Raw genomic sequence first — 21,052 nt, 5'->3', positions numbered from 1 at the left:
ATCATAGCTTTTGCTTAAAAGGCAACTAAGTAAATGTCACAAAAATCCTACTAGAACAGCTGTACTTTATACAAACTAGATTAGAGATATTTAAATTGATGCAGGTGTGTACTGCCTACCTAGTTTCCATCAGTTTGAATGTGATTGGCTAATTATCAATGCAGCCATATCCCTAGTTACAGGATAGTGGGCAGACTTATGCAACCAATTTATTGTATATGTTTATTGTTATTTTTCCCCATAAAAGATTTCAGTTACATTTTCAAATGAATTGCACACCTTTTAGACTTAATATCAATATCCCTAGAAAATATTTGCTACAGTTTGCCAACAGATATTGCAATTACAGATATGGTGGTTTCTGACTATTCTAATTACAGACTTACCTCCCACCACATTTCATTGTGAAACTGTTTCCTTCCTTTCCCCCCCCTGGATTTGGATAAATACAGAGATTGCAGCGCATGTGCCACAACATGGACTGCATTGTAAATATTGTAACTCTGTCCACTCATGCTTGTTTCAAACACAGACATGGGAAGAGTCTCAAGCCTCTCCTGTCCAGTACATTTCTTCCCAGAGTTCTCCATTTTTGAGTTTGCAAAGAAACAATCAAATGCCTGTTCCCAAAAATCTTTCAAAAAATGATCCTGTTGGTTGTTGTTTGGACTTAAGTTCTGAAGAAATTCCTGGAAGTCTTGGACCTCCTTTGAGTGAACTGCAAAGGATAAAGCACCATGTAGGAAATGGATATCCCAAGATTTATGAACAGACATGGAAGTATAATCAGTCTGAGCATTTATAAGCCATATCTTTTTCTTCTTTGGTATATCCTCCACTTCTGAAAACTGGAGGAAAGTCCTGAGAACTGATATGGACTGAGTTTCACCATATAAAATTACCACATTAGCAGTGCTGTTCATGAGAACCTGGTAGATATGTAGCCCTTCATCTATGGTATCAGTAAAATCACTGTAAAAAGCTACATTTGGGAGCTCTTCTATGAACTCAGTGCAGATGCCATGCTCAGAAAATATGGGGAGAACCTCCTGGAGAAATTTCTCTCCTTTCTCATCTTTTACTACAAGAATTCCAATCCAGATCCATCTAAAATACAGCAGTAAATACAGAAGGCCCTTATGTTGCTGGGATTCATCTGGAAACATTTGTTGGAAGAAAATTGACTGAGTCTTTCCATCCAAGACTGGAGCAGAGCCATAGGTCAACTGCAGAAAGATAAACATGCAATTCCAAAGGTCTATGTGAGCCTCTGAAAACATGAATATTCATTTGTCCCTGAGTTATATAATGAAATATGAGTTGTATTTATTTGGAAATATCAACCAAGATATCACTATTAAGTCATCAGTAAATACCTTTTCCTGGAAGTAGTCTCATTGTGAATATTTCAGATTTAAACTATAGTTCAGTGTCTAGAATTGGAGAATGTTTTGCTGTGTCAAATATCTCCACCGTCTGTTCAGTGTGACAATTATTCATGCTGCTATGATGAGTCAAGCAGAAAATAATACCTAGGAATCTGAAAGGCCTCCCCTTTTTACAGAAAAAAGCATACAAATGTCTGTGGAAGTATGGCAAAATGATAATGTATATCTTCAGCACATCTTACCTGAGGAACTTTGTAGATGTCCAATACAGTTGCCATGTGAAGAGAGATGTCAGGTGTCCCAATGACTGCAGCCAAGGTATTTGGGACCCCACACTTGTAGTTAGGGATGAATTTTCCCTGAGTGAAAGGCAGTAACATTGAGGCAAAGTAAGTCCAGCCTGGACTAAAATGGCTGTTAAAAATGTGGAAGCCCAGTGTGAAATTGGGTAGAAGTTGGGAGTTTTCATTAATCTTTTTTACAGTAAACACTAAGGCTAGGATATGCTGATAATTCTGAAAAAATATTCTGCAGAAAAAACAAAGTTAAAAAAGCAATAATAAAGGTCTGCTTCTTATTACAGCATTTGTAATCTTTCAGTGCAACACATTTTGTGGAATGTGCTTTAATATAGTATGGGTAGAAGTTGGGAGTTTTCATTAATCTGTTGTACAGTAAATACTAATGGCAGGATATGCTGGTAATTCTGAAAAAATATCCTGTAAAACCAAAAAAAAAATCACCATTAAATATGCATTAAGAGTTGTTTCCTCCTTGTTATTTTTCAGTACAACAGATTTGTGGAATGTTTCAGTACATTATTTTTATTATTCATCTAAGTTCCTTAAAAGTGCAAAGCAAAATACTATATAGATCAGGGGTCTTCAAACTTGGCCCTTTTATGACATGTGGACTTCAATTTCCAGAATTCCTTAGCCAGGCATGCTGGCTGAGGAATTCTGGGAGTTGAAGTCCACAAGTCATAAAAAGGCCAAGTTTGAAGACCCCTGATATAGATCATATAAACCCTCACAGGAATTGGAGTTTATTTTTTAATACAAATCAAATACTGGCTTGAAATTGGAAGCATGATTTCTTTAGAGAAAGGCCTAGTATCCAACCTCAGTTTTTAAATATGGATGAAATTGCTAAGTATCAAATGAGAAAAGATATCAAAGGAAATATATGCCCCCTCCCCTCAAACAATTCTTAGTGTTAGTTTTATCTGAACCTTGGTGGCACAGTGATTGAAATGCAGTTTTGTAAGCTAACTCTGCCAACTGCCAAGAAATTTATCCTGACCAGCTCAAGGTTAACTCATCCTTCCATCCTTCCAAGGTCAATAAAATGAGAACCTATTTTTTTTGGGGGGGGGAAATATGCTGATGTTATAAACTGCTCAGAGAGTGCTGTAAAGCACTGTAGAGCAGTATATAAGTTTAAGTGCTATTGCATTCTTCCATAAATTAAGACATACGTTCCTCTGTATTTATATATATTTAGATGGATTTTTTTATATAAATGGAGGTTTTACCCTTTTTCAACTTTGCATGGAAACCGAAGCAGAATATATTTTCACATAAAATAAATCTAGCATCCTGTTTAAGGTGCTTCTTTCCAAATCTTTTGTCATTAAAGAAAAACACTTCAAGCCTCATGCCATTTAACACCAATGTCCAGAACCTGACAATGAAATGATTTTGCGCTTACATAAGTCCATCATGAAATCCTTGAGAAGGATTTTGACTGAAATCAATGGGTTTAGAAAATGTAAAAAATACAGAAATTATGCCCGCAGTGTTAACATCTCCATGCTGATGATATCTGTGGTGAATAGGAAGAGGCTCATGAAAGCCACACTGAAGGCTAGGATCCTTGCACACCACTTGAGGCATTACTATTGACAGTAACTCCATGAATACTAACATCTACCATGAGTTTCTTCTTTTTGTGAGCCAATGCCTCTGTCTGCAACAAGATCTTTGAAGTAGATCAGTTTGACCTGTATTCTTGAGATGTTTTTCAAAGAGAAATAGAGAGTGTAACATACTATCAAATCAGCTCAGAAAGCTTTGGGTCTTCCATCCATGGGAAGGAATATCATGGGAACAATAAATAACATCCTTCAGGGTCATTTCCTCCTTTTTCCATGGAGACCCATGGGATTTGGAAGGAAAAAAAAAGCTAATTTCCCTATAGTAGTGACACTGTCATGTATGTAAACAACTTCAAAACATCTGACAGCATCCTGAGGCTAAAAGGAATGAGCCACAATACAAAAAATAAAATCTTGGGATCTGTAAACCAAAACAGAGATGTAAATATAGGCACAGATTTAGTCATTGATTATAGCTACTGTGGATCTATTCTATTCTAAGATCACGCAAAGTATTAATACCGCTTTATAAAACCCTAGTAAGACCACACATGGAATACTGCAGCCAATTTTGGTCACCATATTACAAAAACGATGTTGAGAGTTTGGAAAAAAATCAGAGAAGAGCAACCAAGATGATCAAAGGCCTGGAGACTAAAACATACAAAAAATGGCGGCAGGACTACGGTCTGGCTAGACTAAAGAAAAGAAGGAATAGGGGAGACATGATATTAGTATTCCAGTATTTGAATGGCTGCCACAAAGAAGAAGGGGTCACATTATTTTACAAAGCTCCAGAGGGCAGGAGCTTTGATCAGTTTCCAACAATGGTTGGAAACTGATCAAAGAGAGAAGCCACCTGGATTTAAGGAGAAACTTCCTGACAGTAAGGACAGTTAACCAGTGGAACAACTTGCCTGCAGAAATTGTGGGCACTCCATCACTCGAGGATTTTAAAAAGAGTCTGGACTGTCACTTGTTTGTGATGGTATAGACAGTGCTATGTACCCACAGTATATCAAAACCTTTCCTCAACAGATCTCTGTTTAATATTTTCCTGAAATAATGAAGTAGAAGCTATTATTATTATTATTATTATTATTATTATTATTATTATTATTATTATTATTATTATTATTATTATTATTATTATTATTATTATTATTATTATTATTATTATTATTATGTCCAATTGTTCCTGATGACCCAAATATGCACCCTTTTACCAGTGTATGCTGATATCTACAACATGGATAAAGATAGCCTTGCATTACAATGAAAATGGCCCTGAAACTTCAAATTGGGTCAAATTAGAAAGGTAGCCATCTAACTCATAGTTGGTCAAGGCAAGCATGTTAAATCAGTGGTCTGCCATTAGAACTGGCTGCCAATCCATTTCTAGGAACAGCTCAAATCCCTGGTATTCAGGGCTACTTTACCATTAATGTATGTATTAAGTCTCAACAAACTTCACCTGGAGACCAACTCCAAGCATTCAGACATACAAAGCATGGGATCCCTTGAAAAAAGGTCCAGTTTGGCTGTAGCCTCCAAATTCATCCTGGGCATCTATATTAAGTAAAAAATCTTAATTAATTTATAAATTCTTTTAGTGAGCGACTTCCTCATTTCTCCAAGTATTTTGGTGCGGTACAATGCCAGTGTTCTGCTAATTCTATTGAACTTATTAGCTGTATTTTTTAACGCTCCTTATTTTCCCAATATTATATGCTGCTCTATTGCTGGGCTTTTAGTACTGCATTTCTGTTGCTTTTATATTCCAGGAATGTGAGGTGATGATGTTTTAACTTCCATCAAGTATGTTAAAACTTACAAATCTAAACAAAACAATGCAGAGTTTTGAGGGCTAACACACACACACATTTACACATCAGCAAATTAACTCATTCACATCCATTCCAACTGCCGGCATAAACAATTTCACATACAAAAATTTCATTTCATACTTTCTCCAGGCAAACCAATCACTATTATTATAATTTCAGGAGCTGTTCACAAGCCAATGAGTTCCTTGTTCCAAATCTCTTTTTGTTTGTTTGTTTTTAAATAAGGCCTTTTTGTTTATTGTTAATAGAGGGGGTTTTAACCCTCTTCCAAGTCTTGGAATAACACAGAAGTACATAGACAGACATATATACGCAAATACTAGTAAAACAACATTCATTTAGACCACAGGTCTGCAACCCGCGGCTCCGGAGCCACACGCAGCTCTTTCAGCCATCTCCTGTGGCTCCCAGTCCTCTGCCATGTGCAGTCCAAAAAAAAAAAAGGACTAAAAAAGTTGAACCAATCAATTCAAATATGCAGGGTAGGTGCATATCTCGCCTTGGCTCCACTCTTCAGTCAAACCCTGTTCTGCCCACGTGCGCGCATGCGCACACATTTTTTGCGGCTTCCAGTTTTTCCTTTTGTGAGAGAACCGGTTCCAAGTGGCTCTTTCACTGTTTCAGGTTGCTGACCCCTGATTTAGACATATGGCTTGTCCTGCAAGATGCAAGAAAAATCAGGAGGTGATTCCAACCAAACATGGTTTTATAGGGCCCTTTAACCATCTCCCATTTTTCTCACCATTTCAAGTCCAAGCTTAATGTTCCAAATATCCAAATATATATATAACAAAACAAAACACACATCAATTTGGAGTTTGAGGCCAAAACAGGCCTCCCCTTTTAATTAAAAGGAGGGGACCATTTATGGTTACTTACAATTTATCCCACCAAGTTTAAAAGACAGTGGAACAAGACTAAAAGGAATATTGAACCTGGGGTCTTTTGCAGGTGTGAAGTGGGAGGTGTCCTCACCTCTGACAAAAGGAATCGAATAGTCCAAAGAGCCAGATTAAAAGAAAACGACAGAAAAAAAACTTGCTTTTGGTTTCAACCTGTGATAGAAAGGGCTGTGGGATGCTGCAGACATACCCCCCATCCTGGATTTTGACATTCCCTTTTATAATGACCGGGTTTACCACAGTTATAACACTTTCCTTGAGGCTTGCTGCCTTGCAATAAAGCGGCTGCCAATAAATTGGTTTGATAAGAGGCTGTTCCTATATCCTGTAATCTGTTAACAAAATCAGGATACGGCTCAGTAGCCTTCTTCTCTTCCTGATGTTAGAGAAGGGTTGATGAGGCTTGCCCAGAAACAGGCACTTTTCCAAATGCTCGGTAAGCGCATTCAGAAGAAACCTGTAAAGTGGCAGCTGGTAAAACAATCTGAGCATCAACTGGAGCAAAGGGACCAGACCCATCATCAATTTCTTCTACATTCCATCCCCTTTTGCTAATTGTTCCTTTAAAATTTGCCTCATGGGAGTATACAATGGCCATGAAGAAGCAGAAGAATTAACCTCTTCATGAGGAGCTGAAGGTTCAATTGAAGATGATTTTGGGGGGGAATTTTATTTGATCGTAATCAGGTGGAGGTTTTGTGGCCAATTGTTGTCCTGCCAAAGCATCAGAGACAATTTTTTCCACTGTGTGACGGAATTGAAATCATAGATGTAATTTCTGAACTGGGGTTCAAGATGTAAAGTATGTCCTATCTTTACCCAGTCCTATAAACGGAGTGTCCCACACTCTGGATACCAGGAACAATGTTTCCCTATCTCTCCAACCACCTCCTTATTTCTGCCTCAGGCACTGTAATCCCTGACTTTTGTAGCAGGAATCGAAGTTCCTGCACATGCTGTTGCTGATGGTGAGATAGATTGCAACCCATACTTACCTTTGAGGGGTCCCGTAGGATGAAGGTGCACCTTGGGATCTATTCCAGACCAAGGTAAGTATGTTGGAAGTTGCTACCCCAGAGGGAGCTCCCTGTTCAGGTGCCAGGTGTGGGATTCAGAAACCAGTCATCGAAGGGTGTCCAAAACATCTGTCTGCCTACGCAGAGTTTATTACTTTTATACAGTTTTAGCAAGCAGCAAAGAGCACAGAGCAACAGCATTGTTATTGGTGTATTCCCTTGTCCATCTTTAAGAACATCCCAGCCAGGGTAGAGTCTCACATATCTTGATGGTTCCTGGCAGTCCTTGGTGGTGCTAATTGGGGTGAGCTCATAGACATGAGGTAAAGAAGACATTGAGGCATAGCAGCTTGCTGCACACAGCCCCTTCATAACCTTGACCTCCATCTCTACAAATCATCAGAGTTTGGGAGACAGAAAGTATATATTTTACTTATTCTATCTTCTTTATTCCCAACAAAACTTACAAAAATACAGAAACTGCAGGGTAAGCAAAATACAGTATATCAACTTGGAAAGCTACTTGGCAAAAGAAGAAGACTAGAGAAAGATTCAAGAGATTCGACTCATCCTACCAGATAGAGTATTACATGAGTAAACACTTGTTTGAATATGGTTAAAAGAATAGAAAACTTTGAACATAAAGGGGCTCTACAACAAGAGGGATAAGAGATTTAAGAAGTAGAGTATGTTTTACAATATATGAAATGTAAAAATATTGGGAAGATATAATTTTTATAAATATAAGTGAAATATAAGCTCATCGGAAAGGATGTTATATGCAGATGCTATAAGATAGATAAGGAACATAGTACTTTTATAATGAATGAAATACGAAAATATTGGGATTGTGTACTTAAATGGAAAAAATGCATATTTAGATGACTAACATTGAGAAAATCATGATAAGAATGGATTGAATATAAAGGGGAAATTAAGCTTAAACATGAACTGTGAAAAAAGGATGTCTGGTGAACTAATGAGATGATTTCTATAAGAATAATATAAGCTGATGATAAGTAATTATCTGAAAAATCCGGCGTCTCAGGGGATTGGGAGTGGGAGGCACAGTTTTTCAGTGGTTCTCCTCCTATCTCCTGGGACGTTCGCAGTCGGTGTTGGCAGGGGGGCAGAGGTCGACCTCGAGGCCTCTCGCTTGTGGAGTTCCTCAGGGGTCGGTCCTCTCGCCTCTCCTGTTCAACATCTACATGAAACCTCTGGGTGAGATCATTCGTGGTTTTGGAGTTGGGTATCATCAGGACGCTGATGATACCCAACTTTTTATTTCAACCCCAAACCACCCCAGTGATGCCCTCGATGTGATGTCCCGTTGCCTGGAAGTGGTTCGGGTCTGGATGGGGAGGAACAGACTTCAACTCAACCCCGACAAGACTGAGTGGCTGTGCATACCGGCATACCGGGATATTCAGAATATCCCATCTCTTTCTATGGGGGGTGAGCTATTACCCCCCATAGATAGGGCTCACAACTTGGGAGTCCTCCTAGATTCACGGCTTACTTTGGAAGATCACATAGTGGCCGTGACTAGGGGGGCCTTCGCCCAGGTTCGCCTGGTGCGCCAGTTGCGGCCCTATCTAGACTGGGATGCCCTGCGTACAGTCACTCATGCGCTCGTGACCTCTCGTTTAGACTACTGCAACGCTCTCTACATGGGGCTGCCCTTGAAGACCACTCGGAGGCTCCAACTTGTACAGAATGCAGCTGCGAGAGTTGTGTTGGGAGTCTCCCGATACTCCCATGTTACATCTCTGCTCCGTGAGCTGCATTGGCTCCCAGTTGTCTTCTGAGTGAGATTCAAGGTACTGGTGATGGTGTTCAAGGCCCTACATGGCATGGGTCCGGAGTACCTCAGGGATCACCTGCTGCCGGCATCAACTTCCCTCCGCCCTGTGCGTTCCCACAGAGAGGGCCTCCTCAGGGTGCCACCGGTCAGAGAATGTCGTCTGGTGGCCCCCAGGGGGAGGTCCTTCTCTGTGGGCGCCCCGGATTTATGGAATCGGTTGCCGGTCGAGCTCCAGATGGCGCCCGACCTTCGCTCCTTCTGACGCGATCTGAAGATGCACTTATTCGAACAAGCCAGCCTGGCCTGATGGGGGATGGGTTTGGGATTTTATTGTTGTTTTTTAATATATGTATTTACTATTTTAGTTTGGGCATTGTATTTAATTCTTTTTTAACTTTTGTATTTTTGTATTTTTATATATTTGCCCTGTTCACCGCCATGAGTCCTTTGAGAGAAGGGCGGTATATAAATAAAATTATTATTATTATTATTATTATTATTATTATTATTATTATTATTATTATTATTATTATTATTATTATTATTATTATTATTATTATTACTATTATTATTATATCTGTTTAAGGTTGAAGAAGGAGAATACAAATGGGTGAAGGGAAGATCAAAGAAATATATCATTAATTAATATACTAATTATGGAATTATAAAAATCAATTATTATTGACTGCTTTTTAATTATTTTCTTTTTTTTCCAAATAGATAAACCAAGACAACACACTGTACACCAGGCACTGGAGATTGTTATTGTAAAAAAAACAATAAAATATTTTTTTAAAAAACCCAATTCATAGATCTTCCCTGTTTAAATGAAAGGCTCATTTAGTTTAATGCCCACTTCTTGTTACATATTCTAGTCTGGATATGAATTAAGATGACCAATAAAATTAAATATATAATTCACATTTAATCTATATATTTAGTCAGAACGGTCTATCGCATAACTGAAATATCTCAACAAACCGATTTGTCCTATTATTTATTTATTTATACTTTTTATGGCCCCCAATTATAATTGACTTCCAGAAGAAAAAAGAGTTTCAAACTATCCCATGTCCTAGGGGACAGGGCATCGTAGAAGGCCAATCTAACTGCACATTGCTTTGTGGCTCCAGTGTACAAGTGAATAACTTCCCCAACATACATCATATATGATGTCAGGGAAACAGAGAGATTTGTTAAAACTTTCTATTCATGAGCTGATGTTTATTGTTCAGTTCAGGTCTCATCACAATGATAAAGCACTTGGGGGAAAAAATGCATACCAATAATCCAGCACTGGAGGAGATCATGGAGAAGATCTCCATAGCCAATGTATATTTTCCCCTTGTGCTTAGATAGGTTGGAATAAAGCACAGCCAAACACTGCAGAAGACCAACATGCTGAAGGTGATGAATTTGGCTTCATTGAAACTGTCAGGCAACTTCCTAGCTAGAAAAGCAGCAGAGAAACTAACCAGAGCAAGAAAACCCATAAAACCCAAAACACAGTAGAACATGACCGAGTCTTCATTACACTCCAGGATCAGTTCTTCAGGTACTGAATGCACATCAAAATCTGGATATGGTGGTGAGGCTATCATCCACACAGCACAAACACATATTTGAAAAAGGGAGCAGGAGAGTAGAATGAAACTAACCATTCTTCCCCCCACCCATTTCCTCCATTTGGAACCAGGTTTGGTGGCCATGAATGCTAGAACCACAACAAAGGTTTTGGCCAATACACAAGAAACTGCCACAGAAAAGATCAGAGCAAAAGCTGGTTGTCGAAGGAGACAAACAATCTTTTCAGGTCTCCCAATAAATAGAAAGACACAAAGTAAAGAAAGGAGAAGAGAAACTAGGAGTGTATAAGTGAGATTCCGATTGTTGGCTTTGACAATGGGAGTAACTTTGTGTTTCACAAAGATTGAGATTACCAAAGTTGTCATCAATGAAAAGCAAAGAGAAAGAGCAGTCAGACTGATCCCCAAGGGTTCTTCATAGGACAAAAAGGTGATCCGCTTTGGAAGGCACATATTTTTGTCAGGATTTGGATATTGGTCCTCTGGACATGGAGAGCAGTCATCTACATCTGGAAAAGAATGCATGTGAATTGATATAGGGAATTATAGTGTTTTGCCATCTTGGCTTAGTCCCATTATATTTGAAAATTTCCTACCCTTCTTCTTTGATATTTTCCCTTCTGGACATAGGTGGCAATCATAACAGCAAAACCACTCCTCTTCTTTCTTGGCCTTGCTGTATCCTGTCTCACAGGGATCATTACACAAAGATAGAGGTAATGTCTATCAATGAATGAAGAAGAATATTTTAAGATACAGAGAGGAAAGGAAGTGCTTGGAGTGATACTGTTAGTGTGCAATCAATAGTGTGATAACATAATTTTTGATGTAATTGGTCTGAAAGAATAATGAATTAAATATCTACAATTATTGGTTTTTGTGGCCTTCTATCCCCACTGTCCAATGACAATTTATGTGCTGAATAGTTAAAGTTTGTTTTCTCAACTTCTGAATTTTGAAGCCAGCTAACTGATGAAATCTAGTATACTAGCTTGCAGTTTTTACGCCAAAACCATGAAAACCATTGTCCATAATTAACATGGAGGCAAAATAAAGGGTACAATGTTCAATAGCAATTGCTAGAAAAGTAAAAAAAATTCTTACTGATATTTTTCTTTCTGCATGACATTTGTACCTACTGTAGTTTAGTCAGAAATGATGCTTTGAGACTTTCATCAATAAGGATATTTAAATGAAGACAGATGAATCTAGATTCAAAAAGCTAACCTGATTAAAGCCTACTGGCCATATGATGGAATGCACAGAAATATTCAACAACTTGTCTGCTGGAGCTGTGGGATCTATTATTCCTACTTTGACCCTCACAAAGGATTGGTTTGGGAATGTGATCCAGTTGATAATATCAAATCCACCAATGAACTCTCCATTTTTGTCAAAGGAGATCTTTTCACCAACACTGTTGTTGAATCTGACACTTCTCAAAAAAGAATGAACCTGAAATATATTGATACTCAGAAAGGAAAAGAGAGAGAACAGGACTGAGGGAGAGAGACATAATTCATATATTCAAAACATTCATATGAATGTTTCTTTAAACAAAGAAAAAATAAACATTTTTTAAAATTTAGTTGTAGGCCAGTATAAAACAAATGACATAACAATCATTCTAACACAAAGTCAGAAATAACATATCAGCTTACTGAAACAAAATTAGCATAGAATTGCAAAACAAAACAAATCAAAACCTTTGTAGTTTAATTGTTAAAACTACTCAAGCCAGAGGATTTGTAATAAATATATAATAAATATTAAGAAGTTTAAACTACCATATAATTGTGCTCATTTCACACAATAAAGTAAATCATGAAAAACTCCAGGCTGGAAAAATCACAAGCTGGAATTAAGATATCCAGGAAAAATATTAACAACCTCAGATAAACAGACAATATTATTTTAATGGCAGAAAGTGAAGAGGAAATAAAGAACCTCTTGATGAAGGTAAACTGGGAGAGTGCAAAAGTTAGCTTGAAACTCAACATGAAAAAACTAAGATCATGGCATCTGGTCCCATCACTCCTGGCAAACAGAAGGAGAAGAAATGGAAGTAATGACAGATTTATTTTCTTGGGCTACAAAATCACTGCAGATAGTGGCTTCAGCCATGAAATTAAGAGAGGCTTACTCCATGGGAGGAAAGCTATAGCAAACCTACACAGCATATTAAAAAGCAAAGACATCATCTTGCTGTCAAAAGTCTGTATAGTCAAAGCTATGGTTTTCCCAGTAAATGTACAACTGTGAGAGTTGGACCATAAGGAAGGCTGAGCACCAAAGAATTGATGCTTTCGATTTGTGGTGCTGGCGAAGACTTTTGAGAGCCCCTTGGAGTACAAGGAGAGTGAATCGGTCAATCCTAAATGAAATAATCTCTGACTGCTTTGGAGGACAGATATTGAAGCTGAAGCTCAAATACTTTGGCCACCTAATGAGAAGACAGGACTCATTGGAAAAGATCCTGATGTTGGAAAAGAAGGAAAGCAAAAGGAGAAGTCAAAATGACAGCAGAGGATGAGATGGTTAGATAGTGTCTTCAGAACAATGAACATCAATTTGGGCAAATTCTGTGAGACAGTGGAGGATAGGGGGGCCTTGGGTGTTGTGGTCCAGGAGGCCGCAAAGACTCAGACATGACTTAATGATTAAACAACAACAATACGTAGAATATATAGGGCTATAATAATTGATAATAATGTAATATAATATATAATATAAGATCCTCTTGTTGTGGGTGAAGAAGGAGAGTGCAAAACCTGGGTTGAAACTTAACATTAAGAAAACCAAGATCATGGCATCCGGCTCTCTCAATTCCTGGCAAATAGTTGGGGAAGAAATGGAGGTAGTGACAGATTTTATTTTCCTCGAGAGGAAAGCCATGGCAAATCTAGACAGCATACTAAAAAGCAGACATCACCCTGTCAACAAAAGTGCGTATACTCAAGGCTATGATCTTCCCAGTTGCAATGTATGGCAGTGAAAGTTGGACCACAAAAAAGGCTGAGCGCCAAAGAATAATACTCAAATACTTTGACCACCTAATGAGAAGGAAGGACTCACTGGAGAAGAGCCTAATGCTGGGAAAGATTGAGGGCAATAGAATAAGGGGACGACAGAGAATGAGGTGGCTGGATGGAGTCACTGAAGCAGTAGGCGTGAGCTTAAATGGACTCCAGAAGATGGTAGAGGACAGGAAGGCCTGGAGGAACATTGTCCATAGGGTTGCAATGGGTTGGACATGACTTCTCAGCTAACAACAACAACAATAATTGAATACTCTTCTTACGAGCCTTATATTTGTAGCTGTGCTAAAATTTGATTTCAATTACAGTATAGTTAAAATCAAACAGACTAGAGGCAAGAAACTAACAAGTTAAAACAAAATCTAACTGAAAAGGTCTATATGTCTGTATGTACATACAGACAGATATAAAACCCTTTCCAGTTACAATATGTTTTATCTAGATATTGTGTTATGCATTTGCTATATTACCTTATGTTTAAAACAGAGAGACAAATGGCCATAACGCATACTAAGTTGATTTCTGGTTTGTTGTGCAGCTGTCATAGACGGCTGGGAGACTTGCTCTGTCTCCCCCTTCAGTTTTGCATTGCTGGGGGGCCCTGAAAAGGGCCGAAAGTCACCCCGAAGAGGCAAACAGTAAGGAGGGACATTCGCTGGATCACAGGAGCGCCACAACTCTCCTGTTAGACCTGGCGATCCCTCCAAACCAGTGGCCAGTCCCTAGACTGCGAACAGCCGAAGTCACATTTTCTACCAGGCAACTTTTAAAGCAGTGCGGAAGAGACTGGGTGAGATATACCTCTTTTACACCCTAATTATTTTCTGTACCTCCTTAAGCTGCTAAACATTTTTCCCCTTGTGGTGAGAGAAAGTGGATTTTAGCCCTCCCTCCTGAAAGAGCGGTGAACAACCACCCAGGAGAATTTAAAATATTGAAAAAGAAACTGAATCCCAATTGAAATTTTATTTCTCAAAGCTTGTGGACTGAAAGACTTTTTTTCATTATCTATTTCTGTTGAAAATCTGGGTTTTTCATAAAAAAGAAGAAAAATGGAAAAGATTAAAATAACTCTGGTGCTCAAAGGGAAACTTTAAAAGGTAGAGGCAACACCATGTGGTCAAATTTGATATTTTAATCTGTTATTTTCTAGGGGCCTGGCTGACTGCCCAGGGAAATAGATAAGATACATAACCTTGAATATTTTGAAACAACAGCTGTGAAAGCCTCTGTGTTCCTTACCCAGGAAAAAAAAAACTTTTTCTTTCTTTTGGATTTTCTAAGTGTAAAGCTTTTAGTCTAAGATGGAAGAAGACCAGGAACAAAATTTCCTTATGGATGAAGATCAACCACATTCTCTCTATGTTGAAAACAATAATACAAACTCTTATCACAGCCAATGAAAAACTAAGAGGCTATGGGAAGGAACAAGAAGACAGCCCAGATATGAAAACACAAACTTTGACCACAACTAAAGAATCGTCTATACAAAATACAATAGAAAAAAATGAAACATTTAAATATCACAACAGAAGAATCAATTATTCAACAAATATTGACATTTGAAAATCCAGAAAAGATACCGACAACTTGGAAAAAGGAAAAGGTTTCCTATACAAATCAGAAGGAATTGAAGGATCTAGAAAAAGAACAGTTGGATGAGAAGATAAACAATTCAGAACAACCACATCAATATGGAAGAATAAAGAGATGACCCACTAGATCTACAAGTCCTCTCAAAAAAATGGTGACCGGATGGTTTTGCCAACATCAATTAATATATATGACATTACAAGAAGATTGGTTTGATGACCCAAAAACAAGGCCATGGAAGACAATTTGGCAAAGGAAAAAAGCTAGATAAGACTGAAGAAGAATGGAGTTTTGATCATCTTATTGAAATCTAAAACAGAATGTACTTAAATAGATAAGATGTACATGTTGAACACAAGACATTGTTATGAACTGAGATAAAGAAAAGTTTTTGGTCATTAAAACTTAGCAGTATAAATACTAATAGATAAATTTGATTTGTGCATAAAGGTCATGTAAAGGTGAATAGGATATAGATAAGCTAAGAACGTATTGATGAAAGTAATAAAGAGGTCTATCTGGAACGTCAAAAATGGAAATTATTAGTTTAAGCAAGAGATAGCAGATACAAAGAGGAAGAGAGAGGAAATATTAAATACTGAAATAAAAAGAAATTTTGATTACTACTTAACAAAAAATTGAAAACTAGCAAAAAGGAATATCATTGTATTCTTAATTTGTTGACATAGAGGGTGAGAAGTTAAATAATCAAGATGTGTATTTTGAATATTAGATTTTGTGAGAAATGGTGATAGATGAATTGGGAGTATATTAAAAATCTTGGGAATGATAAATATCAAACGTTAAATCTAAATGTTAGTGGAAATTAAAACTGAAAAATCTACTAGGTCATTGATTGTCTAAAAGATTATATGTTAAAACAACTAGAGTATATGTAAACTAAAATTACTGATATATGTAAGAAAGTTATTTTCCATGTGATTGATAGGATAAAACTTGTTTTTAAATTTACAAATAGAATAGTATATATGAAGAGAAAAAGAGAGGAAATGTTTATGGTAAAAGTTTGAAATCTGTACTAATGATATCTGTATGTAATTGAATTTCTACTACTCAGCCACCACGTTGCTTTTCAAATATGTGAAAGTAATATTAGAAAATCAATAAAATTTGAAAAAAAGGCATACTAAGTATGGTAACCTAGATGGGATTCAGGACCACTTCACTTAGAGGAGTGATATGCATTCAGTCTTAACTCACGTACAGGACTGGGCTAGGGTGTCTGATATCCCTATTCCTGGACAGCTAGCAAGAGGCAGAGGTAGTCAGGGTCCTTCTCCCACAGCTAATATGTTGTGAATGGGGAAATATCTACATTTCTGATCATCATATGAATGGTCTTGAAGGACAGAAGGGAGAGCCACTATCAAGGTAACATTCAGATAAGAAGTACTTGAACCTTGATTAAGAAATATGATTTGAGAAAACATTTCAGAGAAACCTTAGTGTATCGAACAAAAAGAATATGGTAGAGAGCTAAAAACATTCAGACTTGCATGATTCAGTTACTACAGCTCTTGCAATAAAATTAGTCCTGACCTACATACATGGTGATGGTTTCAACCTTTTGGGGCTGAAAATGTCTTGGGGGTCTGTAAATATGAGACAACACAGAAATATCTAAGTACAGGTGGTCCTCATTCAATGTCTGCTTGTTCAGCAATCATTTGAAATTGCTTGGTGCAAAATATATGGTACTGATGACTTCCTTGAAATTCCAGCTGTCACAACACCCCTGTGGTCATGTGTTCACAATATTGGAACTTGGTAACTGGATTTCCGACTGTTGCAGCATCCCAAAATTACATGATTGGGACTTATAACCTTCCTTGCTGGCTTTCCACAAGCAAAGTCAATGGGGAAGCTGGAAGGAAGTTGGAAGTTGTAATCACATGAGATGCTTCAAAATCTGTGCAGTCCTCACTTAACAATTAACAAACTATTCCAAAGAAAGCATCTAGAACAGGGGTGTAAAACTGCTGGCCTGTGGACTGGTTTTGTCACGGGGAAGCCGCATCCACCTCAGCTCAAGCAATTGGAAAAAAGTTGTGATACATCACGACATGTCATGTGATGTGGCAAGTTTGACACCCCTGATCTAGAAGAAAAAGCAACTACTGCACATCACGTGAATGGAATAGATCACCTGATTCTATTTATTAATAGACTGAATTTATGAGAGAGAGATGGAAATGTAGTAAGGAGGTGAATTCTCAGGAGGGAGGGGATATATTTCAGACAAGTAAAAGACAACTCAGTTTGAATATTATGTGTGAGAGAAAAAGGATGAAAACACTCCTTCCTGAATAGTTCACAGATTATACTGTGGATACATATATTAACGTGCTCAATCTGGCAAGATTTTGTCTATAGGTATGAAACAAAAAAGAAACCAGCTTGGAAGAATCACCATATCCCATTCTAAATTTTGCAGGCATTTGATTTCATGGATGTGGTTACAATTTTGTAGGATGCAATTTACAATTTTAACATCAGCATATAAATATTTCAGTGGTTAATCCATTACTGTATCTCACATTTAAACTTAATGTCAATCCCTCAAGAAATTATTGTTCACTAGTCTATGGACAAGGGACGCGGTGGCTCAGTGGGTTAGGACGCTGAGCTTGTCGATCGGAAGGTCGGCAGTTTGGCGGGTCGAATCCCGAGTGCCACGTAGCAGAGTGAGCCCCTGTTACTCGTCCCAGCTTCTGCCAACCTAGCAGTTTGAAAGCACCTAAAAATGCAAGTACAAAAATAGGGACCACTACGGTGGGAAGGTAACAGCGTTCCGTGTGCCTTTGGCGTCTAGTCATGCCGGCCACAAGACCACGGAGATGTCCTCGGAGAAGCGCTGGCTCTTCGACTTTGAAACAGAGATGAGCACCGGCCCCTAGAGTCAGAAACGACTAGCACGCATGTGCGGGGGAACCTTTACCTTTACCTTTACCTTTAGTCTATGGACAGATCTTGCAATTGCAGATATGGTGGTTTCCATAGTATTCTGCTTACACACTTACCTGCCACAACACTTGATTATGAAACTGTTTCCTCCCTTCTTTAACAAATGTTCTTTCCCTGGATTTGGATGGATACAGAGATTGCAAAGCATGTGCCACAGCATAGACTGCATTGTAAATATTGTAACTCTGGCCACTCATTACTGTTTCAAACACAGATGTGGGAAGGGTCTCAAGCCTCTCCTGTCCAGTACATTTCTTCCCAGAGGTCTTCGTTTTTAAGTTTCCAAAGAAACAATCAAATGCCTGTTCCCAAAAATCTTTCCGAAAATGATCATGCTGGTTGTTGATGTTTGAATTCAAGTTTTGAAGAAATTCCCGGAAGTTTTGAACCTCCTTAGTATGAACTGCAAAGGATAAAGCACCATGTAGAAAATGGATATCCCAAAATTTATGAAAGGCAACTGAAGTGTAATCTGTCTGTGCTGTTATAAGCCAAATCTTATTCTTCTTTGGTATATCCTCCACTTCTGAAAACTGGAGGAAGCTTCTCAGAACTGCTAAGGACTGGGTTTCACCATATAAAATTATCACATTGGCTGTTTTGTTCATGAGAACATGATATATATGTAGTCCTTCATCTATGGTATCAGTAAAATCACTGTAAAAAGCAACATTTGGGAATTCTGCTATGAATTCAGTACAGATGCCATGCTCAGAAAATGTAGGGAGCACCTCCTGAAGGAATTTCTCTCCTTTCTCATCCTTTACTACAAGAATTCCAATCCAGATCCATCTAAAATATAGCAATAGCTGCAGGAGGCCCCTACGTTGGTGGGATTCATTCGGAAACATTTGTTGGAAGAAAACAGCTTGAGTCTCTTTATCCATGACTGGAGCAGAGCCGTATATCAACTACAGAAAGATAAACATATGCAGTTGAAAAGGTCTATGTGAGCCTAAAAATTTATTTGTATTTTTTGGTATCTTTGATGTTATATTGTGAAACATTATGCAACTGGTTGCATTTATTGGGAAATATCAACCAAGATGTCACTCTTGGGGTATCATTAAATACATTTTTGTCGAAGTAGTTTTATTGTGAATATTTGATTTGGATATATTTTGCTGTGTCAAATAGCCCCACCATCTGTTCAGAGTTATGATTACCCATGCTGTTATGCTAATCCTATCAAGCAAAAATAATAGCTAGGAATCTGAAAGGATTCTTAGGAATATCACCAAGATGTCACTCTTCAGATATCAGTAAATATCTTTTCCTAGAAGTAGTCTCATTGTGGATATATCAAATATGAACCTTGGATCAATTTCTAAAATTGAGAAATGTTTTCCTATGTCACATATCCCCACTGTCTATTCAAACCGACTCATTACTCAGGCAGCTCTACTGATCCTATCAAACAAAAAATAATATGTAGGAATCAGAAAAGTTTCTCCTTTTCACAGAGAGAAGCATATAGATACCTGTGGGTGCCTGCAGAATGATAGTGTGTCTTCAGCACATCTTACCTGAGGAATTTTGTAGATGCAGAGCACAGTTGCCATGTGAAGAGAGATGTCAGGTGCCCCAATGACAGCAGTCAAGGTTTTTTGGGCCCCACATTTGTAGTTAGGGATGAATTTTCCCTGAGTGAAAGGCAGTAACATTGAGGCAAAGTAAGTCCAGCCTGGACTAAAGTTGCTGTTAAAAATGTGGAAGCCCAGCGTGATGTTGGGTAGGATCTGAGAATTTTCATTGATCTCTTTTATAGTAAAGGCTAAAGCCAGAATATGCTGGTAATTCTGAAAAACTATTCTGTAAAAAAAAAATAAAAAATCATTAAGGTCTGCTTCACATTATGGCACTTGTAATCATTCAGTGCAACACATTTTGTGGAACGTATGAAATAATTCTTATTTCTTTGTTCTTATATGTGAGAATGGCCCACTATCAAACAACAGCTTTTGTTGCAGAAGGAAATTGCTACATTTTAGCACCATAAATATCAAATGAGAAAACTGATCATGGGTAATATGTGCTTCCCATTTCTTAAGGATAGTAACAGCTTCATAAATTAAGCCACATTCTTGTATGTTAATAGATATTTAGATGTGATGTGTTATAAATGGAGATTTGATCGCCATTTCAACATTACCTGGAGAGTAAAGTAAAATATAATTTCACATAAAATAAACCTAGGCATCCTATTTCAGATGTTTCTTTCTGGATTTTTTGCCATTAGAGGAAACATTCCAAGCATCAGGTAATATACCAGCAAGGCTCAGAGCCTGACAATAAATTAATGGTGTACTTACATAAGTCCCTCATGAAATCCCTGAGAAGGATCTTGAATAAATTTAATGGGATTAGAAGATGCAAAGAAGGCAGAAATAATGCCAGCAATATTAATGTCTCCAAACTGATGATAGGTGTGCCGAATAGGAAGAGGCTGATGAAAGTCACATTGAAGGCCAGGATCCTTGCACATCACTTCAGGCAGTACTATTAACAGTAACTCCATGAATACTAACATCTTCCTTGAGTGTCTTCTTTCTGGGTGCAAATGCATCGCTCTGCCACAAGTTATTTGAAGTGGATCAGACTGACCTGCCTTCTTGAGATGTTCTTCAGACACAAATAGTGAGTGCAACATAATATCAAATCAACTCAAAGACCTTTGGGGCTCCCAGCCATAGATTGGAATATCATGCGGATAATAAATACCATAATTCAGTGCCCCTTCCTCCTGTTTTCATGGAGTCCCATAGGATTTGGAAGAGACAAACTGATTAATTTCTTAATGATAATAAGACAGCCACATATGTGAACATCTTCAAAACATGTGAGGACCTCCAGAGGCAGGGATGCATGAAGAATAGAGAAAAATAAAATCATTAGATCCATAAATCAAAATAGAGATGTAAATATATGTATGTGTAAAGGCATTATTCTATTCTATTCTATTCTATTCTATTCTATTCTATTCTATTCTATTCTATTCTATTCTATTCTATTCTATT

At 37.8% G+C, this 21,052-nt stretch overlaps 1 protein-coding gene across 1 annotated transcript; it reads right to left on the bottom strand.

Annotated features, from left to right (window-relative positions):
- Positions 1-10,029: 10,029 nt before the first annotated feature.
- Positions 10,030-20,601, bottom strand: LOC308678643 (vomeronasal type-2 receptor 116-like; the record flags this gene model as incomplete). The annotated part of the gene is made up of 5 exons (XM_081345871.1): positions 10,030-10,928; positions 11,016-11,142; positions 11,647-11,874; positions 18,236-18,692; positions 20,348-20,601. 5 exons carry the CDS (start codon positions 20,599-20,601, stop codon positions 10,030-10,032), a joined length of 1,965 nt encoding a protein of 654 aa, XP_081201997.1.
- Between the last annotated feature and the right edge of the window lie 451 nt (positions 20,602-21,052).

Source organism: Vipera berus, assembly GCF_964194415.1.
Source record: "Vipera berus genome assembly, chromosome: Z".
Taxonomy (NCBI): Eukaryota; Metazoa; Chordata; class Lepidosauria; order Squamata; family Viperidae; genus Vipera; species Vipera berus.
This window is presented reverse-complemented; position numbering and strand designations above follow the sequence as displayed.